The sequence below is a fragment of the Aedes aegypti genome, chromosome 2, assembly GCF_002204515.2.
Source record: "Aedes aegypti strain LVP_AGWG chromosome 2, AaegL5.0 Primary Assembly, whole genome shotgun sequence".
Taxonomy (NCBI): Eukaryota; Metazoa; Arthropoda; class Insecta; order Diptera; family Culicidae; genus Aedes; species Aedes aegypti.
Genome location: NC_035108.1, coordinates 90,737,554 through 90,765,203, shown reverse-complemented (window position 1 = coordinate 90,765,203; position 27,650 = coordinate 90,737,554). Strand labels below are relative to the sequence as shown.

Sequence of the window (27,650 nt, the reverse complement as noted above, 5' to 3'; positions counted from 1 at the left end):
AATATAAGTCGTATATTTCCCCCTTGTCCATGGATCGCATCATCGACCAGAGGTGACTCCCAGATCTTTTCCTCCCTCACTAATAAACACCCTTCCCGTGGTGATTGTGGAGATGCAGAGGTATTCTCGGTCTCTAGAAGCAACAATCATTACACCCTAACATTCCTTCCCCATACCAACTGACTGTAAGGACTTGGCCAACGCCGTTATTGATCAATAATATTAGATCTGCTAAAATTGCACTCCGAGAGTAAGCGGAAACTCCCATCCCTTATTCATTTGGATCGTAGTGCAATTCTTACCAGTTCCGATCAATCACGGAGTAGCAATCATTGACAAGTACAGTCAGTCTATGCTATGCTATGCTATGCTATGCTATTAGAAAAATCTTCTCAATCCAAACATCATAAATGTAAAGTTGCAATTACCTAAATTTGGCTTATTGAGCCAAACTACCCCTATTGGGTAGATGCAACTCTCTCTGTTTTTGACAACATTCGTTGGAAAGTAAGAGAGAGAGAGAGAGAGTACCGAGAGATTCTTGGTTGAAATAATAAGCGATATACTTAATTTTGGGTATAATAGGCTAAAAAAAATAGGTAAAAAATATTCTACGTATATATTTGCAATCAGCTAACTTAACAAGATGTCAAACCCATGTAGTGTTGCCAGGTTTTCTGTCTCATGTACTGAAAAAGACCCACTGCAAACTTTCGCTTATTCGTTGGAGTTAGTTGCCAGACAAATTTTGAAGCCAAATTTTGAAGATATATTTAGCAGTAATTGCTGTGTAACAATTTGTTACAACTTTTCTCAAAATCTAAATACTCATAGTTTATTTAAAGTGGGAACCAGAGAATAGTGGTCCAGCAAGCAGAAGTACGAGCATTTAGAATTTAATGCTAAGTATGCTGATTCCTTCAAGCAAACTTATAACATTTCTTGCCAGAATGGGTCAAAAAATTATCTACAGACTTCTCCATTTGAAATGACATTTCTCATCAACTATGTAAAGACTGTATCGAAAAGAAATTTAACAATATTCAACACGAAATGACTTCAGAACGAGCTATCGAATTTTGAAAATTCTTATGTGATTATGATCCTGGAGTGTTGCGACGTGTTTGTGTGTATAAAAAGCTTGAGATATTTACCGGAAAAGTTAGAAAAAAGGTAGCAAACGGAACTGTCATTTTTTATGGGACGTTTTAGTAAGTTTTTCAGCAGCCTACTTGACGGCAAGACGAATTTTGCCGGGACCACTAGTTTTAAATAGAGCATTAAGTTTTTTCATAGATTATTAATCAAAACGATTTTATTTTTGGCTTAAATCTTGGACTATAACACGCATATAAGGAAAGTTTTTATGATTTTTTGTATTTTTGAAAAATATAAAATTGTATTTTTATGCTTGGGGTCAGTCAATGTGTAATGCGAAAATTGATACCTTTTATATGTTACTACAATCAACCTATCAAAGAGAAAGAGCCTAGTGGTAATAACATAATTTCAAACCTATTTTTACGTTGGTTATATGGAATATAAAAAAGATGTTAAAAAAAATTGATTATTTCCAAAAATGCCGTAAAATCTCAAATGTATTATTATTGCCAAAAATCAGTGACCAGAACAGGTTTCAAGAGAACATAAAAAAGAATAGGGATGTTAAACAAAATAATATAAAAATCAAAAAACAAAACTTAAAAATTCGCGAGCACAAAGTAATCTTTGCCTAAAACATGTTTAGAGCAATTTTAGATCACGAAAAATGATATTGAGATCTAAAATATAAAAAATGGATTTTAGATTTATTCTTTAGAAATTATTCTTCAGATGTACAGTCAGTGACACAAGTTAGTAAACAAATACTGTTTTTCCATACAAAATGCCCAAGTTTGGGATGCTGTATCTCAGCTTCTGGTAGTCCGAATTGGCTGAAATTTGGATGACGAACTACAATTAACTTGAAGTAAAAATAACTATAAAGGAATTATTAAATTGCAGTCATTTTACATAGAGTTTCAGAGGGTTGTTCAAAGACAAAAATAAGTAATCGAGAGACTTTGTTATTTAATTCTAAAACGGTAAGTTGTGAGTTGTTGGTCTGTTGTTCAATTTCAGAAGTCACACAAATTTGCAGAACACACCAACATTCCACGACTTACTGTTTGCGAATTATATTAAAAAGTCTCTCGGTTACTTACTTTTGTCTTTGAACTACCCTCTGAAACTCTATGTAAAATGACTGGAATGTAATAATTCCATTACACGAAAAATTTCAAGTTATTTGTAGTTCGTCATCTGAATTTCAGCCCATTTAGACTACCAGAAGCTGAGATACAGCACCCCAAGCTTGGGCATTTTGTATGGAAAAACAGCATTTGGTTACTAACTTATGTCACTGACTGTACATCTGAAGAATAATTTATTTGACACCTAACTATTTCATCTATTCTATTTCTTCTTTTTTGAACTATTATGGACAAAATTTGAAGATTGCCATTGAGATTTGAATGGTTTTTTCCAAAGATAACACTGAATGTATTTTGAAAAAAGAAAATATGTGAGAACTTTTGGCGATACTTGAAATTTATTTCGAAATCTGAAATAAAATTTGATGACTTTTTGTTAGGGGATCTTTAGAATAAGGCAGCTTAATTTTACATAAATTTTCACGCATTTGTTGTACTATTCGTTTAGATATTTTAATTACACGAATTCTAATCAGTATTTTAAGCACAAGTCATGTTCCCGCGGATACGATCCGGTAGGGAATAATTTCACGAGAGAGATGTGATCGAATTCACGGTTTATTTCAGACTCATTTGGAACATTACATGGTGTTGTATTTATAGTCCTCTACCCTATTGTACTTGCATAGAATATTCTCGATGTGCATTGTTGTATACAATAATGTGCTGTGTCTAAACTGTTATACTATTGACGAACTGAATATTCTGGAACTGTCAGACAATAGAGAGAATGAAAATGTAAATAAACAATAACAATGTTATGTCGATCGAGAATGATCATAATGGTAAGAAGTTAAAATATTGGTTTCAATCTTATTCAATTAATTTGAATGTTTTGATAGTATTTCAGGTATGCTACTGAGGAATGATCTAAGGTGAGTGAAGTGCTGCCAGTATGGTGGATTTGTAGTGTTTGTGGCCGGCAGCATGAGGAATGCTGCGTCCACTGGTGCGGTACAGGATGAAGTACCCCGGTGGCTTGCTGCTGGCCTGAACAAGTCATTTCCTAAATATTTTTTTTTGGATATGGTGGAAAATATCGCGTTCAAATGATAAAACCAAGAAATGCCACATATATAAATCAGTTAACTTAAAAAAAGGCCTGATTAATAGCAAATTGTATGAAATAAGGGCCTTAGAAAAACTAGAAATCACTGGATAAACTTATATATCTCAAGTTTGAGCTTTGTTAGAAGACTAGCTTCTTCGGTAAAATTGTTCATTTGTTCAAAGGCTACACATTGCTTGTTTAGTTAAATCGATATATTAAAAATTTTGAACTCAATTCAGGATGCAGACCAGATAGCCGGTTGGTTTTTTCAAGGTTGCTAATAAGACAATGCACTATAGTCCAGGAATCAGTTTTACGCGGAAAGATGCATTTTGAGCTTTAGAATGAAACATTACACGAAAACGGTCTTCTATAAAGTTGTTTGTATTAGTAAGGCCCTTTGTTTGGTGTTATTTAAAATTAGGGTGGTCCACGTTTTCATAGAAATATTGTAACTAACTTTCTTATTTGTAGAAATTATATTATACATGCTTCAGCAAAGTTGTAGACCATTCAATTTCTAGCAACTTTGCTAAAAAAGTTTTTTTGTAACTCTTAAATTGACTGATTTAGAACTTAATAAAACGCAAATTTTCATGCAAAAAGATTGTTAATATCTATTTTATTTCAAAAGTTATTAATGTTTTTGTGATAAAAAATATTTGTTTTTCAAGGCATTTTATTAGAGTTACAAAAATAACACATCTGTAATTTTTTAATATAATATACAATTTTGTTTTGTCTTTAGAATGCCGTCAAGAGATATTTTTTATGTTTGCCCCAATCAGAGATATTCACAATCAAAGTAGGCATGTTTTTGAGAGAAAACCAACAATAACTCCCAAACGGAAGGAGATAGCGAGTTTCTTCACTCACCGAATTACGCATTTTTCAAAGCTCTAAAAGTGTTAGACTACTTTGATGAGATATTAGAATTGAAAACGCTAGAGCCAGAAAACCAATTTTGCTCGGACCACCCTATTTCACCGTAGGAAAAATACTTCAAATCGATCAATTTAAGAGATACAAAAAACTTTTTTTGGCAAGGTTGCTAGAAATGGAATGGTCTACAACTTTGCTGAAGCATGTATAATATAATTTCTACAAATAAGAATGTTAGTTACATCATTTCTATGAAAACGTGGACCACCCTAATTTTTAATAACACCAAACAAAGGGCCTTACTAATACAAACAACTTCGTAGAAGACCGTTTTCGTCTAATGTTTCATTCTAAAGCTCAAAATGCATCTTTCCGCGTAAAACTGATTCCTGGACCACTGTGCAATGTTCAGCATTTTTGACTAGTTCGGATTACTGCCATTAGGGGGCGCTAATAAGTATGGTACCATGCCCACACAGTTACGGATCACCCACAGTGACGAATCACTTTGGCGTTCAACATCGGATAACTCGCTCAAAACATAAAAGTTGACGTAAAACATATTTTTCCCATGTTTGTCTTCTACCATTTGTAGTGTTAAGCACAACGTTCAACCGCTAAATAGCGGTGTATTTGACAAATTTTTAGTTGGTACCACACAGCTATCATTATATGTTCGTTTTCTGTAAGAAGTGCCGTCAGCATTCATAAGCTCCCACAGCTGTGCACAGGTGGTAAAATTCAAATTTTATAGCACAAAACATACTCATTCGTTTCGATTGAGTATGAATTCATCTTTGGAAAACATTTTTCTCGATTGTTGATTCTAAATATCGAATATTAGCACTTCTAACTAATCCATAATACGGATCAGGAAATGATTGTTTACCCCGGTTATGGATCACTTTCAAAGAATCTATATTTCTGCCATTTTAAGCATTGGATTCGACATTTTCAGACAATAGCACTAAGGATAAAACTAATAAAACATCAAGGTTTGTAAATTTCATTTTTAGCCGACAAAAATGTGTGAAAAACTTGGTGTGTAGCGAAAACAGTTCATGTCTCAATTATTACAATGCAGTATCACAAACAAAAGGCATTTTACCCTTGTTTTCAGCTCGAACACTGTTATTTTTTGCAGTAATATATGACGCATTGTTAACTTTCGTCAAAACATGCAATACATATGCATTGAGTTAAAAATCTCTTGATTTTGCACACTGATCCGTAATATGTCACAATTTGATCCATAATAATAATGTTGATCCATAATATGGTTTTCAGAAACCGATACAATTTTTAATTTTTATGCAATCCTATGTAAATATTATACTCAAAATAGTTTACTAACCGAAGTTCCAATTTGAAACGATTCGATTCGTGCTTTTAAATTACCATTTTACGTTTTCCATGTTGTTTTAATGAATTTTATAGGTTTGACTCTACACTATTTGATCCATAACTGTGGGGTCATGGTATTTCATAGTATGAAATAACCCAAATGCTGTCGAACGTCTTTACAAATTTCATCCAGGAAGTTAGTCCTGCCTCTCCTATGTGCAGTGCATACATTCGAACCTGTGTTAAAATCCTGAACCGATCAAGTGCTGCTATGACGTTCGATCGCCATACCGCCTAGTTAGGAAAAAAAAAGGAAATACACAGAAAGTGCAAACCATTAAGCAACCTTTCACGTGCAGGCATGGCTGACTGGCTGGATGCTGCTCGACCGCTTCCATTCATAGCACATATAACTCGAACTGCGCTATAGAGACCAACCGTGCATCGAAAGAGAAATTTCCCCCCTCGAAAACGGCGCACATGCGTTTGCAACTTTTGTGGTTCCATTTCCCCAGGCCCAGAAAGTAGGTCATCGAACCTTTGGTTTGTTTGTACGAATGCTGCATATCCTTGCCTTATCGTCAGCAATATTTCCACAGGGTTGCGTAATCGGTAGGGACCTGAACCGGAGAGTCTGTTCAGCGAGATATTCTCTTTTTTCTTACGGACAAAGCAATGATAAAACAAACAGGGCTAGTTGCGACTAAGTATCTTGAGAAACAGGATGGAGTGCTTAACAATATCCTGAAGCAGGAGAAATTTCTCTAAAAATCCCTAGTAAAATCATTGAAGGATTTTCTAGACGCATTCTCAGGAAAATCTGTGAAGGCTTTTCTTGAGAAATTTCTGTAGTGATCACTGAAGTAATCGTTAATACAGTTCTAGGAAAAATCTCTGGTAAAAATCACTAGAAGAAATGATGCTGTTTCTCAAGAAAACAGATGAGAGATAATTCCGGAAGAACCTGTGAAGTTATCACGTAAGGGTCTCTGAAGGTTCCAAGTCTCCGAAAAGAGATCTGCTTACCAGCCCTGCCAACTGCAACAAACTGATTGTCAAGTCACGGTTGGAGGGAGCCAGCAGGACAACCAACAGACAGCACACCGGTTGAGTCAATCAGAGAACTAGCGAAGCGAATGAATATGCATCACGAGATGATGGCTATTACGTACAGGCTCAAAACACAGACCTATACGGTTTCTCGAGCCGGCTGGATACTGAACCGGGGGAGATGATTTGATGGATGCAAATCCACAGTCAGTGCCTTAGTTTGCAACAGACCTCATGCGTTATGCAAAAACAATAAACGTTTCCAATGGACTAGCGTTGGCTATGGATGTGAATGATATTTGGAGACGTAGAGTGTGTATGAGTGCTTCAAGATGTTTACCAGTTCGAAAACTGGCCAGATTAGAGTTGAAATCCGAGAAAAGGTCAGAGAAAGTCATTGACAGTTTATGAAATGTGTGATTAATTGACTATATTTCAAGTACAACATTCCAATGCGTCGTATCTACCTGAAGTAAACAATTCAGTTTTGAAAAGGGCACATGATTTTTTGAATAATCATAGCTTAATATGATTAAAAACAACATTTTTGATGTTTCACACTTCACTGATAGTTACACCGCTTGGTTAAATCTATGGAGGGAGCAGAGCAACGTATCTATATTCAATCAAACTGATGTATGTGTAATTTTGTCAGTGTTCACGGGAACAATAATATGAACTGGGAGGTTCTGTATTAAAAAAACACAAAAATGATCAAAACTAGCTTTTGCTAAAATCGGAGATAAAGCTAGATATTATCAAGACCAATCGTGTTCGGTCCGCGTTGTAAGAGTGCGAAAAAGGAATCGCGTTTCTCAGTTAGTCCGCATGCTTAGAGCAAAGCTGAAAGTGGATTATGGCTGCTCAATCGAGGATGAAGGATCAATTGGTGAGCTCGTTTCATGCTTTTATTTCAAACCTGTAAAATATGTATGACTGCACATTTAATCGTTACAACGGTGGGACATAAATATGATTTTTCAACTAACTATGAATGGTTCGTCACTGTGAGTGTCGGCATAAACTCTTATCCATATTTTGTATGTTTTACGTATTTTTTTACCTTTTACTTTTATTTTTGTAATTCACAAAAACTTTGAAATGTTCGACACTATAAGTGTAGACTTGCAACAAACTATTAATAGTTTGCCATTGTAAGTGTCGCTATAATAGTGTTCTGTGATGGTCCAGCCAATCGAGTTTTTTTTTCGCATGAGTAAAATATGGTAACACATGCTTTCGTCCTGACAGCTGAAGGAATATTGTGTTTAGATATTTGTTCAACAAAATTTGAATGTTTTGTCACTTCAAGTGTCGACATAATTTTCTTGTATTTGGAAATATTTCATATCAATTGAAAATATTATATTTAAAAGCATGTTTATATTTCACAAATAATTGTTTATTATGGTCTAATCGCTTATCATAGTGAATCATGTGACCGAACGATCCTCCCCATTAACAAACATCCCTCCCAGTAACCTTTGTGGAGATGCAGCGGTAAACACGGTCTCCAAATAGCAAAGGTTGCATATTAACGTTCCTTCCCTCAATCCCACCTGACTGCAAGGACGTGGCCGGCGCGCGTTTTTGATCCTGTATAAATAGAGGTACTGAATTATGCACATTGAAGAAGACTATGGCCAATCCCAGCAGAACTTCTAGTTTATTCTTTGTGCATCTTCACTGACTTAGATCAATCACGGAATAGCAACCATTGATATGTGTAGTCAGTTTAAGCTAAGCTAAATCAGAGATAAAGCCAGTTACGTGATTTTGTAAAAGTGTTCTCGATGTGTGTTTAGTTCTAACAAACCATTAGAGGTCTATAAAAATATTGCTTCCATATTCTATCGTTTGGTCATAAAATGAGGCTAGAAGTTAATTCAAATAAACATTAAATTAAAAAAAATGTAAGTCATTAAACCCCTCGCATAACTTTTCGAAAGGACCTATCTAACATTGAGAGGCTCTATTTGAGCTTGAACTTGATTGGCCGCCCGTGGATGCTACTCCAGTATCGCCAGATCAGCTGCACTTACACAAGGAACCAACTAGATGACTACTTGGGACTAACAGACACCCTCAGTGTATAAGTGCTGGTGATCTTCTATTTTTGGCGCGTGCCACGTCAGAATGCAGACCAATGTGGGGAAGGGGAAGGAATTGATGCTGTACTTATACTGGCCCACTGTAGATCGTGGAGTCCAACTGCATCTACGCCAGTTCATGCGGGAGTGTATGGATTTGGAGGAAAGGCATGGCAGAGAGGTTTGCTTTTGTGGTTAGAAGACTGCCTACAGGGGATAGGCAAAATGATTGAGATAGGCAAAATTTTGCCCAAATTCAAATGCTTATAACTTTATGAAAAATGAATGAAATTGGATGCATCTGGAAGCAGCCGACGGCAAATTTGGTCCAGTTTTAGGAACTTCCTTGGCCATGCATATTGGCCACTGGACACCGGAGATGTTCCGGATTTTCTGAGGTCATGTCCAAATGTCATTTTTTCTGTCGCTTGTATTTTGTGTGGTGTTAAGTTAGATAGATGTTTGCAATTTTCCTAGAAACTAGAACTAATAGGAAGTTGAATGCCACCGGACGCATAAGATTGGTTGGAAATCTTCAGAAATATGACCATTTCCGTAAAACTGGTTCCGGAAAGCATGGTCAGTCATGTTTGTATTTCCAATCATGTAAATATTATCCGGAGCTATATCCAAGTGGACATCAACCTTAAAAATGATGTTTCCTGCAGCGTATTCAGAACCATTAGATGCACAGACCACTCTATAGAAGGTTCCAGGTGCCCTGGGGGAAGTGGTCAATTAGGAACATATCTGGAACCATATCAATATGGGCATCAAACTTCATGATTTTCAAAGGTTATGCTTTCCGAAGCATTTCCAGCACCACCGGCTGCCATGACCACTTTATAGTAGATTCCAGGTGCCCCGGGGATGTGGCCAATGCAAAACATGTCCGAAAACACATGATGCTAATAGAAGTATTTACAGCGCAACTTATTTATATGACCACTGTATAGTAGGTTCCATGGGCCCTGGGGGATGAGGTCATGTTTCGAGTTGGCCACATCTCTAGGAGCCCCTGGAATATACTATAGAGTGATTATTATATCTTGTGGTTCTGAAAATGCTCGCCATTTTCCAAGTCACATGGATCTTACTGTTTATGGTAGAATGTGATTCTAAACAGATGAACGGACATGTTCCGAATTGGCCACATCCCCCGGGGCACCTGGAACCTACTATAAAGTGGTCATGGCAGCCGGTGATGCTGGAAATGCTTCGAAAAGCATAACCTTTGAAAATAATGAAGTTTGATGCCCATATTGATATGGTTCCGGATATGTTCCTAATTGACCACTTCCCCCAGGGCACCTGGAACGTTCTATAGAGTGGTCTGTGCATCTAATGGTTCTGAATACGCTGCAGGAAACATCATTTTTAAGGTTGGTGTCCGCTTGGATATAGCTCCGGATAATATTTACATGATTGGAAATACAAACATGACTGACCATGCTTTCCGGAACCAGTTTTACGGAAATGGTCATATTTCTGAAGATTTCCAACCAATCTTAATGCGTCCGGTGGCATTCAACTTCCTATTAGTTCTAGTTTCTAGGAAAATTGCAAACATCTATCTAACTTAACACCACACAAAAATACAAGCGACAGAAAAAATGACATTTGGACATGACCTCAGAAAATCCGGAACATCTCCGGTGTCCAGTGGCCAATATGCATGGCCAAGAAAGTTCCTAAAACTGGACCAAATTTGCCGTCGACTGCTTCCAGATGCATCCAATTTCATTCATTTTTCATAAAGTTATAAGCATTTGAATTTGGGCAAAATTTTGCCTATCTCAATCATTTTGCCTATCCCCTGTATGTATCAGGCGTAAGGACAGGCGTGCTATAGTGATGGAAGAATGGAAGCGTTAAGGAAACGGTTTCTTGTCCGTCTCTGGTTCTAGCGTTTGCTATGGACGAATAGTTTTGAGAGTGAGAGAGTGAACGAAAGAAGCAAGTGAAAGATACAACTACAAATATGAGGAAAGGAACGGGCTTGGGATTGAGACCATGACTTTCTGCTTATGAAGCAAAAGCGATAGCCATTAGACCACCAACCTCTCTTTATCTACTTTCTCTTTATTCAATAACTGAGTCACATTCCTCTTGTATGAAACACCAGCCAAGGTCATTGTCTTTTGATCTATAGTGAAAAATTTCCCAAAAGCTTTAGTATTGTACTGTTATAATCGAAAAAAGAGGGAGAGATGAGAGAATCTCTCATTGCCCATGGTCCATTATTAAAGTTCAACAAGATTTGTGTAAACATTTAGATCTCGATACACATTTTTCTAATTGCCTCTCAAAATGCAAAATATGACCGGAGTACTTGAAAAACCGAGCTTAAAACTCAAGATCAAATTTTAAAAAATATCAGAGAAATCCTTAAGAAATCTTTTCACAGTTTTCAAGAAAATTTTCCGAAAAAAAAGCCGGAATGTATTTCCAGAGAAAATCCTTAAATAATCTCTAAACAACTCAATGAGAAACACCTGAAGGCATCATACAGTATGGCCCATAAAATATGCGAAAATTGTTCGAACGTGAATTTAGTATCCAAATCTAATAAAGACAAGAAGTTTATAGGTTTTGTCCGCTCAAAATTAGAAACAGCGTCTGATTGTCGTACAGTCTGGTGATAATCTTTCTACCTTCAAAAATCACACTTTATTGTTGAAAATATTAGTTTGTTTGGTATCAGAAGATGGAGTAGTTCTTAGAGAACGTATTTTTCGTGGTCACAATAAAATATTTTGCCAGGGTCATAGTTTTGAGGGCATTTGCGTCTTATGGGTTTGATATGCCTTTATTTTTGTCAAAGTTCAATAAATTATAAACACGGAAGTCTATAACAGTTCTTTGAGGAATAAATTTGTTCCTTAGGTCAGAGACAATTTATAGCACTACTAGCTCATAGGTTTTGAGCAAAACAGAGCCGCTTATAACAGCTATACGAAAGTTCAACCACGGCAATCTAAAATCAGCCCTTTTTTCTCGAAAATATGTTTAAGTATTCAATGGTCTAGGTATGAATCCATTCTATCATTTGATATGGGCGAGTGCTGAAGACAAGTTCTGTGAAGAATCTTACCCTATTGTTAATGTTTTAGAATCTATAAATTGACGCTTCTATTGAGCTGTTCGGTAATCCAATCCGCATGGTTATTGAATTAAATAACTCATTACGCGTGGTAAAGATGGACAAATTATGGGTGAAATTATGAAAAAAATCCACGTGCTCGGCTGGGACTTGCACCCAGGACTCTTGTATGCTAGACGAGCGCTTTACCAACTAAGCTACCGACCCACTTGGTGACCCAATAACTGAGTTGGTTACAAGTTTAGAATTCAAATCCCTACAGACCATGCGGACCGGACGTAATGAGTTAATTAATTTTAGAAGCTTTTATCACAAAGATATTGATCTCGAGGACCGTATGAAAAAATAAAGGTATGATTCTAATTCTTGTCTAGTAAGGAGAAAGTAACAGATAAAAAACATGTCCGAAGCGAAAAAACTGAGTCTAAACAGTCTAAACAATTCAAATCCATATAAATAAAAATGGAGTGGTGTTTGTATGTCACGAAATAACTTGAAAACGGATGAACGGATTGGCGTCAGTTTTTCACAGTTGCACACGGCAAGGGATGCGACGTGTTCGTGTGAAAAAAAGGTTTGGAAAAGTCTCAGGAATAATCGAGAAAACCGGGGAAAACTAATGTGTCATTTTGTATGGGGAATTACATGACGTTTTACAACAGCCTACTTGATGGCAAGACGAAGTTTCCCGGGACCACTTCGTAACAAAAGCTACTATGAAACATGATATGACGATTTTCGCATTTTTTTATGGGCCATACTATACAAGAGAGCTCATGTAAAGATCTTTGAACAAACTTTTGGACCCTTGAGGAATTCTTGGAGTGTTCTCTAGATAAAACACTATTCTTAATTTGATCAGGTCGGTACCAAACAGCATTCCCTTTTAATGATACTTAATGATTCGTTGACAACACAGACAATCCTTGTTTTCTGGTTTGTAGATATCTAATGATGATTTCGAGCTATTTTTCGTTGAGGTCAGTTTAGCATAGAAATATTCACAGTTTCCTTAAAAAGTTGATGGAAACGTCGGTACTAAACAATCCTATGTAAGTAGATGAAAAAACCGAATTTAGTACTATACCATTTAATTCCACTAGAGTTTGCATCCTTTGACAGATACGCGTATTTCGACCTCAACTGTAAGGCCGTCTTCAGTGTCCTATGTAGCTGAAATCAATTTTGCAATCATATAACTTAACAAGCATAAAACACAGGAAAAAATTTCGGCAATTGCTGAAGTAATCTCTCGAAAGGAAGTTGTGAATGTATTTCTGCAGGAATTTGTGGATAAATCACTGGCAGAATTTATAAAGCTTTTCTTAGGGGAATTCCTGTTGTTTTCTGTTGTTCCTGTTAATTTCTGTGTCAACTGATATGTAGAACCGTTTTGGACTTTAATTGGTTTAGGTACAAGAAAGAGTTATAGACTCTTCATAGTTTCATAGTATACAAATTTCACAATAATTTACTATAATCATCAAAACACTTTTGATGTGTTCGCAAGGTAAAAAAATGTTGTTTGGCGTGAAATCCATAGAAAATGGTTTCGAAGTTATTTTACCAACCAAGATTCAAAAGTACACGGTTCGCGTTGTTCGAATGCAAAAAGATATTCGGGTACAGTCGAGGATGGATTACTAACTGGTGAGCTCGTTTCATGCTTATGATAACAAATTTTTGTCCTGGCAACGTTACGTTTATGTAATTTTCAAACAAACTATGGTAGATTCACTACAAATGTCGACATAAACCCTTATTCCTGTTTCATAAAATTCATACCCCATACGTCATTACTGGAAATAACCTTTGAATAGTTCGACATTATGAATGTTTTTTAATCTTCTACCAATATCCACCAATATCTTTTCACCGCGACACAAAAATGCAAAACTAGTTTTAAGTAAAAGTCGTACTTTTCCTCCTTGTCCTTGCATCGTATCACCGACCCAACGTGACTCCCAGATCTTTACTCCTGCTTTACTAATCAACACCCCTTCCCGTGGTGATTGTGGAGATGTATTCTAGACCTCTAGAACAACAATCACTAGACTTCACTGACTGTAAAGACTTGACGTCGGCCAAATATTGATCAATAATATGGAAGCTACAAAAATGTGCACTGCGAGAGTGAGCGGAAAGTCCCATTCCTTATTCTTTTGGATCGAAGTTCAATTTTGACTAGTTCCGATCAATCACAGAGTAGCAGCTGTTTCTGCACCTGTCTATAGCACACCTGAACGCACCTGTCTATAGCATACCATATTTTGTTATTATACCATTATTAGGTATAGTTCAATAGCGTCAAAAAAAAATAAAAAAGACCTCAGTCAGATATTGGAAAGCTATTTAAGACTGCTTGGGGTATACAACTACTGCTGAAAAATTTCACTTTTATATGAGAATTCATCATGTATTATTTAGGTACTGCAATACCTGATCCAATTACCGTTTTGGTGTTTGTAGAATATGCATAAAATATTATTTGATTTATTGTACCTTTTATGCAGGGATCTTCAATACCTGATTCAGATAATAAGTATTGGAAATTCTGGTATGCAATACCTTTGTCAGGCATTTGACAGAAATTTTTCTTCTGCTGATTTGAGATCTAAAGTTTCAAATCTGCTTATTGAAATGATACATAAATCTGTTCAAAATAACTATTCTTATGCAATGACATATCTACACCATATCAATTTGACTGCATAGAGACAAAAACTGTCCTACTTGAATAGAGAATGTTCGGTTGTTATTTGATAAGAATACAAAAGAGCTACATATATGCAAACGCCGGTACCATACTTAACGTAATTCCAGACAAATCCTCTCGTAAGCCAGACACCACACAATAATCTTGAGAACTTATGTGTTTCGTTCATTCCGTTCGAAGAACACAGCTCAGAAAACATTTTTGGAGTTTCTCTTCATTCACAGAGACAGAAAACTCTGGAATTCTACACTAGATAGAAAAAAAAACAGAGCATGCCGTTCTTCGGCCACTATATGAAGATGACACTCTCATGTTGGATTTAGACGTTGATTCCGTCTGTCAGGGTGTCTCTTTCATACCATAAACATAAAGCCTCGCTGTCGGAAAAAGTGATTCTCGACAAAGGCTCAATGAATTTTGAATGGGCATTCCGGCCGGGTAATCTGGCGTTCTCGGAAGCAGACGAGAAACGTCTGCGTGTCGTTTTTTTTGTAGAATTGTAGCTGAATGGCAGCGTGTCGTCATCGTCGGACGTACTATTTAAGGAATTGTGTTTCGGATGATTTCAATAATGAATAACCGCCGAAACGGGAGTGGGTGCCGACATCGCACTTTTCTTGCCTTCGACAGAAGCAACATTCTATCGAAGGTAAAACCTGTTGGCTGATTTGAATAATCCTTGTCGGGGTAGAACAAAAATCTCCCAAAAACCTACGCATCAGTGATGTTAAAAAGTTCGATCGTTTGACCGTGACTCCACCAAGTCGTTGATCACCCACGTATGGATACCGATTGACAACGACACTGTGCTCCCCAGACCGTTATTATCAGAAAAAAACTTCATCAAATCTGACCAATTTATTGGAACACCGTGACAACATGTCTACTTGAAGGTTTCAAATAAAGAGCTTTTGGTTTAAGAGGGAATATCATTAGTTGAGTTTTGGAAACCTTAGGAGAAATCTTCCAGTTCTGCAAGTATGTAGAAAAGATATCCTAACTTTTTTGCAATCTACTACAGATGACACGCAGGCTTCGTCCTTGGGCGGAAAGACCTGTGTCATCCGCAAACAAAGATTTTTGACATCCTTGAGCCTGAGTTACGTAAGTCAGATGTAAAAATATTATATATTATTGGTCCCAAAATGCTGCCTTGACGAGCACCAGCTCTTACAGGAAGTCTTTCAGACATGAAGTTCTTATAATTAACCTGAAGTGTACGTTCGATTTGGCAGATAACTTTTAATTATTCTAACAATGATGTTGGAAAATTAAAGTTTTTTAATTTCACAATCCCAAGCCTTCATGCCAAACACAGCCGAATGCTTTTTCTATGTCTAGAAGAGCAAGACCAGTAGAATAGCCTTCAGATTTGTTGGAACGGATCAAATTTGTTACAAGTAAAAGTTCATGAGTGGTCGAATTTCCATGCCGAAAACCGAATTGTTCATCCATTAGATCTATTGCTCTCGCGCAATAATATTTCTGAGATTTGGCTTGCGGTTCAAAAAGCATAGCGTAGGCCTGACTTCATAAAAAGGGCATTACTTCAGAACGATCCACACGACTTCTTCTAAATTTTGTTCAGACATGCAGCTTAGTCACATAAAAGAACTGGTGAACACAGATTTGATGGAGATTTTTTTCTGACAATAACTATCTAAGGAGTACCGTGAACGAGTTACCACCGAGGATTTCTATTAGGTTCACAACAGGCCTTACGTTCGCTCGAGAGATAACACGGTCAAGGCGCAATCCACGTTCCCTGATATATATCCACTTATGAGTTTGATAAGCGGCGCAGGAGAAGGTCGCACTGTTATCAGCGCAGAAATGTTGTTTTCTTTGTCGAGCAGATACCGCACACGAGAAATGATATGATCAGTTGTAAAACAACAACAGAAACAGTAGAACTCTCCGAAGCGAGCAGTTGCTCAAATTTCCGAATTACTTGTGAAGCACACTCGGGCGGAGTTTCGGAGAGATCCACCGTAACGCATTACATATAGACCGGGAGGAACACTTTGGTGGGAAAAAAGGCGTACAAAACCTATAAATATCTGACCGGCGGCGTGCGCTAGTTGCGTCGCTTATGTCCGCCGAAACGCCGAAATGCCCGTTCGCACATTTTTGGCCGCCACATCTTCCCGCCGTTCACACGTTTATATTGCAGTTTTATTTTTAAATAGCTCTTGTGTTACTATAGCAGAGTCACCCACAGAAGACGAGTTCTATGTAAATGTTTGACGGAATGTTCGGCGCTTTGGAACCGCATTCAGAGAGGAACCGAATGCAGTTTTACCAACGGGATACAGGAGTCTGGTCGAATCTCTCTTCCGAAATAACAGACTACTGTTCGATGAGTTTTCGGAGTCGAAACAAGTGGTCTTGAGGAATGATTTATTGCTTGGACAATATTGTTCTCATCTTGCGCACAATCGCTTACCCGTTTTAACAGGACCGGAGTTAGGATAACTGTAGAGTTTTGTTCCCATTTCACATAGATAAAAATAGGAGCCGGACTCTATTCTTGGCACTTTTGATTCACTTCGACAGATGGGTTTCTTGAATGGTATTGTGCTCATATTTGGCCACAATATGTGTCATTCAGTGTTTCTTGTTGCAAAGTTTGAGACTACTCAGCCGAGAATTTTAGAATTTCGAAGATTCGAATTATGTTAAACTAGAGTGCCTATAAACAAGAGTAACGTTTTGTTCCAATGTTGACAGGTCTCCTGCTTAATTGGATTGCGGATTTGTATAGAAATGACAGTTCGCCGCTGTTCCAATTTTGACATTGAAAAGTGGCGTCTCGTCCTAAGGTGCACTAGGTGCGCTACACAGTCAAAGATTTCAAACTAACAAATTAAAAATAAATCTATATATAAATAAAAACACCACTCGTGTTTGTATGTCACGAAATGGCTTGAGAACAGAACAACCGATATGGACAATTCTTTAACTGTTGTCTTCAAGTCCCTTCAAGGGTTCCGACGTATTCGTGTGACGAAAAAGATTAGGGAAGTTTTCGAAAAATTTGGTAAAACGGGGGAGTACTTATATGTTATTTTGTATTGGAGGTCCATGATATTTTTCAACAGCCTACTTGATGGCAAGACGAAGTTTGCCGGGATCACTAGTATATATTATAATTCTAAATACTTGCAATATTCATAAATCTCTTTTGCCTAATTGGTGTATCGCCCTCAGTGAACAAAGCCAGTCTCCACCGTTTGATTCTCCCTCTCATGGGCTCGCTCAACCAGCAAGCGAAAACCGCAAAGCCAACAAGACAAACTGCCATGTGTCTCCATCGTATTGCAGAGAACGTCCACTTCAGCCGTGCGCATTCTCTCATGTGCACGATAATAGCCTGTATGGACACAGCAGGAATGTGCATTTCAATTGACATTCGTCGTCCAATAGTGGCGTTGTATAGGTAAAATCTGGTTCACTACAGAGAAATTGCCCATGGCGCGGTTTGCGAGAATTGAGAAAGCGCGCGCAACTGGCGTCACGACGTCTGCTGTTGGAAGAGAAAGCGTTAACGCCGTACATGCGTATGGGTATGCTGTATAGAGCTTTCAGGTGTCGCGCGATACTAGGCGACTTGTTTTGCTCTACGCATTGACAGCTAATAAAATGCGGTGGGCGTAAAAGGGGGGTTTCAGTGTTCAACAGTCAGTCATCATTTCACTTAAAAGCCTTGATGTAGGTATCACAAATTGTGTTCAAGAATATGTCCCAGCTCTGGACATCCTTCAAAAAACTAAGATATCGTTATACATTTAACAAGCTGTAAATAACAAGAATTAACATTGAGAACAACATCGTTTGAGGCAATGGAAATTCGCAATTTTGTGGAAGCCTAAAAAAATTCCCTTCATCGCAAAACGAGTCGAGGTTTCATCAAAAATGTTATAATCGTTCAGTTTCAAGTTGGACGTCTTTCTGGCTTGCATCGTATAAGACGTCATCCAAAATGTTTAAAACTGACAACAAAGGATTAAAACAAAGAAAATAAAAACAAAAACGTTCAATGAGCAACAAACATCATAGCTACGAGACACTTGAAGATTGCGTCCAGTATTTGAAATTACATTATAAGCAGTGGCGACTCGTAACCTCACTTTTTACCTGTTCTACGACTCTAAAAATGACTATTTCGGCAAATTTAGATTATAAATCGAAAAGTTAATTATTGATATTGTTTTTTTTTTCTAACAAATCTCTACTCATTATATGCCAATTTGTTGCTGAAATTCAAGAATTTCTATTCGTGGAACAGGTAGATTTGAGGTTAGGCAATCGCCTCTGATTATAAGGTGGATTATTTTTTCTACTGAAATTCATATTGAAACTCAATTGCAAAACTCGTTTTTATAACTAATTTTAATGGTTTGTGCAAATCAGTGTACAGGTAATTAAATTCCTCACGGGACGCCTCCGATATTGTTGTCAGTCTTCTTTAAATCAACTCTGTATTATACCAGAGACGTCTTTGCACGTTTGCAACATTTTTTTTTTTTGTCTCAAGCACCGAAATATTGCTATTTACTCAATTTCGAATTGCTGAATCCATTGCAGTTTTCAAGATTATCATAGCACGTCTAATTTTTGAGATAATGCCTATTGAAATTACAGAATTTGAATATTTCTGCGAACTTGTATGCAAGTTTAGCAGCTTGTATTACGGAATTTCACTAAGGTATTTCCCAAGAAATTACATTACAGATTATCCCAAGCATTCATTTGTGAATTTCCTCAAAAGTGCTCCATGGATCCTTTCAGTAATTTGCCTTAAGTAGCTTTTAGAGTCTAAAATTTAGACACTATCCTAAGAATTTCAGCCGGAATGCTTTCTAAGCTTCTTATAAGAAGTTTGCAGAATATTCAATAGGAAATTCGGTACTTTTCGAGCGTTATAATTTACTTCTGGTTTTAACAAAGGGGTTCCTCCATCAGCCATTCAAAAAACCCAACATTTTAAAGAATTTCTTAAAAAAAAAACAAAAGATTTTGAAAATTTTCAGGGGTTTTTTCGGCCAATAATCAAGGAATTCATTTAGATGTTAAAGATCACAGGATAATTGAACCCCTCTCCAATAAAATGAAAAAAAAAAGCCCAGGAGTTTAAGCAAAGATACTTTTTTGGGTGTCCCTTCTAGTTTTATATTTTGAATCAATCCTGCGATTTCTCTAAATATTGAAGCAGAAATTCTTCCAGTAATACTTTGAAATTAACTTCAAACTGTTTTGAGACTTGATCCAATGCTTTTTTTCGGTTTTACTATCATTTATTTGTGAATACCTGTAAAAACTTGATCTACAAAAAAAAATCTGAAAATTTTATTTCTTGGGTTCTACAAATTACTACAACGAATATTTTCATGAAAATTCTTGGACCAATGTGTAGTGAAGTTCTTGAAGAAACCTGAAAAATAATTCCTTTATAAATGTGTAGAATTAGAGATGAATTCATTGAAATATATTTAAAAGAAATCTAAAGGAAATTCTCAATCTTTCAAGATTCTGATGTGAAGTGTGCAGTTAATCAATCGGATTACAAAATCAGGGTGTCTACTCGTTTACAGGTATGAAATTCCCTGAGATTTCCAGGTTTTTTTCAGGATTTACAAAATAATTCCAGGTTCAAAATAAATACTCTTATTTCAGATGGATAATAAATTGATGACAAATTTATTTTGATTTAATAATGTTTAAAGATTACAGATTTTTTTTCGTGCATGTTAAAACTATTTCAAGAAGGAACAATATCAAAGCTTATGTTTTATTCAATTCAGTTATTCGGTTCAGTATTTGAGAATGAGATTTCTTCATTTATATCGTTTGTAAAAGCTCTGATTACTATTGTGAACTGAACACAACTTGCAAGTGCATCAGTATGCTCAATCCTTAAAATTTATTAATTACCACTAAGTACTCATGCGAAAACAGATCACGCACTAATCATGTTTGACCCGTGTTTAGTGGAGAAACCACAAATGGTATCCATGGACCGTTTGAATACTCAAAACAGCTCAATGGGCGAAAAGAGATAAAAAAAATACCTCCTTTTGTGACAAATATAGCAAAAAAAAACGTTTGCGGCTGTTTTCAAAATTGTATTATTTAAATTACAATCATATGACCTGCAGAAAAATCCAACATATTTGTATAGGTACACTGCCCATAAAAGCATATCAGTCCCATGTCTGCTGGATTTCCTATTCACATGGGACAATTATGCGTTTATGGGCAGTACATTACTATCTAAGTAAACACAAATAATCCTTTTTTTTTGATGATAGAATCACGGAAAATCGAACCCTTGGATAATCATGTCAGACCAGTAAAGCATTTAAATTTTGTATTTTTTGAATATGATAGATTGTTTGTATTTCATTCAAAATCGTTCAAATGTTCGGGACTGGTAGCGATTTGCATGATAGAAGAGACAAGATAGAGACCGAACCGGAACCAAAAAGAGGCCAAACAGGAATAAAAAAAGACAACGAAACCTAATAGGAATCAGGCGATAAGAATTTGATTCCTCACGAAATCAGACCAGAGGTTTGTCTGAAGATATTTTTTATTTTTGCCATTACGACAAATAATACTGATCGTATTACTATATGTATTTTCAATGATTTTCTCAAGGAATTTCATCAAAATGCATTTCAGGTTTAAGGATTCAAATATTACTCCGAAGATTTTCTCAGGATAGGGTAGATGGAGGGATCTCTGTATTTGAGAGATTTGCAGCCCGAGGCTGGCTAACCTCTTGAATTTCTCCAGCAGTTCACTCGGTGATTATTTCCCATGGAATTTTCCAAAGGAATTCATCAAAAAATTGTGATTAGGATACTTTACGAATATAACCTAGTTTTTTCCAAATACAACTACCGAAATTGACTCAGAGATCATCAGGAATTCCTTTAAAGATTCTCTCAGATATTTTTCAAGAAAGCTTTGAGTTTTCCAGGATTTTATCTAACGATTTCCCAAGGACACCCTCCAAGACTCCCGTTTAGAACTTCTTCAAAACTTGGAACAGAAATTTCTCCAAAGATGCCTCTACGAATTTCTTACAAAATTGTTCTTTAGATTTTTTTTCTAGGAATTTCTCTATGGATACCTCCAAGAATTACTCAGATATTTATTTAAGAATTCTTACAGTAACTCTCTCAGATTCAACCAAATCTTTGATGATTTGTCCAAGTATTCTTCCACGTTTTTTGGCAGGAAATGGGAATGAAATTTTTAAGAAATTTGAGAAAATGTTCAAAAATATTTCGTTAGATATTTCTAAAGTTAAATTTAAAGTCATCTCTGAGAAAACTTGTATAACTTCTTAAGTCACCCTTGATAAATATGGGTTACTAGAAGAACTCATAGACCCCTGAGGAAATTTTAGGATTTTCTAGTTAAATTGTTAACCCGTATAGGCCTGAGTGAAAGCAAAAATACTGAAACCCTCACCGCTCTGGGAATTCTTAACGGATTCAAATGATTTTTCGTCAGTTCACTGGCCCACATATCTAGTTTCTATAAGTGGCCAGAGGGACTTGGAAATATTCCCGTGGCCGGAGTTATTGTGGTGGGTTAATGGGTCAAGTCGGGTCAAAAAGGGCTATTTTTTGGTACATGCCAAACTACCTTTATTTATTTGCAATGACAATCATTTTAATTTGCATAAATCATTAAGATCTGATATTCAACATTATAAATAAAGAGTTTGGCACCGTTTAAAATATACCGGATGTGACCATTCGGACGTAATGCCCGGAAGAACCGGCTATAGATTTTTTGGATACTAAACCGTTTTAATTCTCGAAAAGTAGAAATCAAACATAATTGTAAGGGGCCCAGATAGCCGTAGCGGTAAACGCGCAGCTATTCAGCATGACCAAGCTGAGGGTCGTGGGTTCGAATCCCACCGGTCGAGGATCTTTTCGGATTGGAAATTTTCTCGACTTCCCAGGGCATAGAGTATCTTCGTACTTGCCACACGGATATACACATGCAAAAATGGTCATTGGCAAAGTAAGCTCTCAGTTAATAACTGTGGAAGTGCTCATAAGAACACTAAGCTGAGAAGCAGGCTCTGTCCCAGTGGGGACGTAACGCCAGAAAGAAGAAGAAGAATTGTAACCTTAAATGCGTTCCCATAAGCTTGAAACAGATATTCAAATACAAATTGGCCACTTTATCGTGAGTTTGAGGCGTCCCGGCACCCGAAAATGGTCATTTGTAGGATTTATCAGAAGCAAAACTCATAGTTATCCAATTCAATCGTTTCTCAAAAGGTTTACACTGATGCAATTTTCTTAAAATTCCGTCATGTAGTGGCCACATTATAGCCGATTCCGTAAATTATCTGTGACTAGAGATTTGCCTACCTTCAGGGGCACAAACGCACAGTACCATTCTCACCCGACCTGACCCAGTGATCCACCGGAATAACTCCGACCACAGGAATATTTCCGCGTTCCTCTGTCCACTTCTAGAAACTAGATATGTGTGCCAGTATACTGACAAAAAATCATTTGAATCAATTAAGAATTCGCTGAGCGGTGAGGGTTTTAGAATTTTTGCTTTCGCTCAGGTCTATACGGGTTAAGATGATTGAGAAAGCCTAATCAATCTAAACTCTGTGCAGAATTTTCTGAAGGAATTCTTTTAAAAATATCAGACGGAAGCCCTTGACAAAATTATTAGCAATGATCGGAGGATTTTCTAGAAAAAGGTGCAGTGTTAACTAGAATGGAATTTTAAATAAACATTTGTAGATTTCATGAAATTTAAAAAAAAAATCATTGAAAAATGTTTGGAAGAAATGCCAATACATGGATGAAATTCTGGAGAAATTCTAGAGAGACTCAATAATGAAACACAGCGTCGAATTTGAGGAATTCTTTGAAAAGTTCTTATAGATTGTCTCGAATAAACCCTCGAGAAATTTTTGGAGAAATTCTTTGGAATTATCGTCGATGAAATGACGTAGAAACTCTTGTCGGGTTTCTGAAAAAATCTTTGTAATTTATTTCAAAAATTCTGGAATTTCTTGAAAAAAGTTCTGTAAAAGCTTTGGAAGATCTCCTAGAGTAACAACTGGAACATTCAATTGAAGGACTAGTGGAAAAATATCTGGAAGAAGTCCTAGGATAGCGCTTGGAAACATGTTCATAGAAATCTATGAGCAAATTACTGTAGATAGTAACGTTGGAGTGCTAGAGAACTTTCTGGAGCAAATTCTGGAGAAATTTTCAAGATATCATTTGAAAAATCATTGGAAGAATATCTGGGAGAATTGGTAGAGAAATCTTTGAATGAATTTCTGGAGAGATCCCTGTAGTATTCCAGACGAAATTCCTGGAGAAACAACCAAAATCATTCCTGAAGTTTGTCGTTGAAATATCTGACATGCATTACTTGAAGAATCAGTAGCCAGCAGAATATTGCATCAGAATTCACTGCAAACAAGATAAGGATAAAAGGGACATTAGAGATTTTAGAGAATTGATATATGGATTGTTTCGACATTTTAAATTGAAAGTGGTTTGGACTCCAGATTACTTTCCCAAAACCAGTTTTCTAGTTTTTCGGATAATTCTAAAAAGCGCCCATGAAGATATGTGAATCCATTACTTATCAAATTTAGAGAGATCCATAAAATTCAATCATGTGTTGGAAAGTCGATAAAATTACATTCCCGAAAAGATCCTCTCTCACTGAACAGATCAGATGTGCTGGATAGCGGCAGAGCCCAGATTTGTGGGGTTTGACGCGAAAAGCCTTTGCCATGAACATATTCTACCATGAATTAGGTGGTGATTAAACGATATCACGTCAATGTATTGTAATCTTGGTTAATCTTTTTTTTTATGCATGTTAAAACAGTGGAATTTACTTAAATCTTCAAGTCGATTTTTACTATTAAAAATACTTTTTCAAATTCAAGTTAACAAACCTCCCATTCCCAGGATCTACGCTACTGCTCAGAATACATTCCTAGAAGAATTTTGGGAGGAAGTTCTAAATAAATGCTTCCTCTTTGTTCATGAAACTGAAAGAAATATTTTATTTCTCAACGTATTGTGTACGAAGCGTACTCGACAACTTTAACTTTCAATGTCTAAATTATACTCAGAGGAAAGAGGTGCGGGTATAACGTGCTAAATATTCATATTCTGTAGATAAAATTTAGACCAACATGAATTTAAAAATGTTTCCACTGAATATAGGATTTGAATCCATTATCGTAGACAGGTACAAAATCGAGCAATCCGCAAGAAATCACAAACAATATTGCATATATCTATTATAATTCAATGAAATTAATTCAGGAACTCCAACAAAGCTTTCCTAAATTAATTCCTCTAGATATGTTAAAAATAAATCTTGTGAGTATCGATGTAATCATTCCAGAGAAATGCCTGAAGGAATTCCTTTGAAACTATGTGTAAAATCTTTTTATCTCTTCGAATAATTGTCATATATCTGGAGAAATCTATAATTATATACTTTAAATCTTTAAATTGAATGATAAATATCAACTAAAGCTTAAAAATTCATGAGTGACATGTAACAGTGCAAATTTTTGGAGCATCTCTCGTATTTACAAGAAGTAATATCTGATGGAATTCCTGGATATTTTTTTTGGAAATGAATCCGTAAAAACACACAGGAGTAGAAAATCCTAAAAGCAGTTTTGGAAAGAATTGAAGAATGAACTGAAGAAAAACAGCATTGTACGAAAATTTGAGTAACATCAAATTCATTGGAGACAAAATATTCAATCTTAGAGACATACAAAGAGGTAATTTTTGTTCCGTTGTTATTAAACACATTCCTGGAAAATCCCTAAAACCAACAGGAGAATCCCTGAATTAATGTTGAAAATATGTTCCGGATAAACATCAGGAGTATAGAAAAAAAAAATGCTTGGTAAGAGTTGTGGAGGAGGTTTGCAACTATTTGAGAAATCTCTGTGGGGCTTACTTGCTTAAGTTCCAGAAAGGATTTCTCAATGGAGGCTGGGAGAGATTTTTGAAGAAATTCCTAACAAAACAAGTCTCAGTATTTTTCGAGAAAGTCATAGAAAAATGATTGTAAAACATGCAAGTCTTCATTAGTTATTTTTGGTGAAAATTCATGAATGATCTTATGATGCATTCAGGAAATTCAGAAGGGATGTTTTGCGCAAACGTTTGAAATCCAGTTAAATAGCCCAAACGAATCATCCTAAGAACGATTGAGAATTTCCCTTAATGAAAAAGAATTTTTTATGCAAATTTTTGGATTACCAAGGGTTTTGAAGTTTCAAATACATATAATAACAATATTACAAAGAATGTTCTATCCTTAAAACTAAAACTTGCTAATCATACTTTGAATATTGATGCACTAATTGAAATAAGTCATTAAAGACAGAAGGTGACTTTTTAACAAACAATTGTACCGCAGAAAACATCAATAATTGAGCTTAAGACCTTGGCCATGAGCTGAGCAAAGTGTGCATGCCCATTTCACCGGCCGCCGACTGATTCGGGCCTGATCACCGATATCGTCATCCGTCCGAGTGAGTGGCTGTCGGTTTGGTTGCTCGGTGACGAAAATCTCCGTCCGTGAAGAGCGACGAGCTCCAATCTATTTTTGTGCGCCTACAGAGCAGGATTAGCCAATGGGGCATCCCTCGAGTTGCGGAGCACTTTGCTGCCACCATTCCATATGATCTTACCTTTTCCTTAGCCCTTCCGGCGTGCTTCTGAACCGACTTGGCCAGTAACATTCCTTTGTTTTCCGCCATCGTGCGAATCCGCTGCAGTTGGGAGATTATGCTGGACGAATTCCTGGAGACACTTCCGATGTACACACTACACCGCACTTGGAACACCACCGGGATCCGGGTTTTCTGTTACTGAACCTTCCGAAACCGTCGCACAAAACTTCACACTCCCGTCACGGAAATTGCACCGAACAAGCCAGCCAGCATTCGGAGAGAGGCCACAGGAACACTTTCACCCCGAAAACCGTAAGACTGCCAAATTCACTAAACCGCAGCGCACCACTAGAAGAGGCGCAAAGGAAAAGACTACACACACTTAGCAGCTCGTCTTGAGTCGCTTCAGTAAAATATATAATTCCGAAAAAATCCCGCTCCTAATGGCTGGTCCTCTTCTTGGTCTTGGGTCACACACGCAATCCTCACTGACGCGTTTTCCCTCGCGAAAAACTCCAACACACCAAAGCGAAATAATTTCCTCCGCTGTTGTTTTGCTTTTCCTTCGAAAATCGAAGAGACAGACGGCTCTCGAGCGACTTTAGTAGCTGTCAAAATATATTGTGTTGGGGTGAAAAAGGCAAAGATTTTTTTGTTCGCGCAGCAGTGCAAAGGCAGGGAGAAAAAAACACAAAACACCGATGACGATTCGCGGATTGAAAAACGGTACCACTTTCGTTCCGTTCTGTTATTTTGTTCGACACCAACAACTCGCGACGGCGATCACTGACTGACGACTGATGGCGAAGTGCGGAATCCACGACCAGGCCCACACAACAAACCGAGACGACGACGACGACTACACGCTAAATGTGGTTCATTGATTCCGATGTGGGGGAACAACATTAAATTAAATTTTCATTCCTATCAGGCTGTAAGAAAAGGATGCATGAAATCAGAATCGATGCATCGATAATCAATTGGAATCATTAAAAACATGTTGTAACTGTTGGTTTGTATTTTGAAAAATACAAATGAACTCGAATTTTTGTAAAAATAATTATTGATTTCAACAATACATTGATGATATACATTGTTTTATGAACCATTCCTTTAGCGTGTCGTTCCACAAACCGCGACGTGACGAGCTCTCTTGATTTCAGAGCGAGAGAGAGAGCGCATTTTGACAAAACTGCATCTCCGAAAGGTTGCATAACGATCAAAGTTAAAACGAGGTTCATGCACACCGCTGGGTACACGATGCGGTGCGTTGTCGTGCCTCCGGTTGAGGGCCCGATATAATTTGAATAATAAATTTGAAAATATATTTAAAACTTATATTTAATATATTTAATCTCGTTTTTAAAATATATTTAATATGAATTTTGACAATGCATTTTGATGATGTATATTAGCACCAAATTGACCAATCTTGAA

General features: G+C 36.7%; 1 protein-coding gene across 5 annotated transcripts in view; it reads right to left on the bottom strand.

Annotated features, from left to right (window-relative positions):
* Positions 1-27,032, bottom strand: part of LOC5573460 (amphiphysin) — a 188,828-nt gene extending 161,796 nt beyond the window's left edge. For 2 of the 5 annotated variants that reach the window (XR_002499774.1, XM_021841493.1), the window contains exon 1: positions 26,232-27,031. Coding sequence is in view for 4 of the 5 variants with exons in the window: in XM_021841493.1 (XP_021697185.1) it covers positions 26,232-26,300 (69 nt within the window). In the remaining variant the exon portion in view is untranslated. Of the gene's footprint in view, positions 1-26,231 lie in introns of all 5 variants that reach the window. The other 3 variants (XM_021841492.1, XM_021841494.1, XM_021841495.1) reach the window with 3 other exon arrangements.
* Between the last annotated feature and the right edge of the window lie 618 nt (positions 27,033-27,650).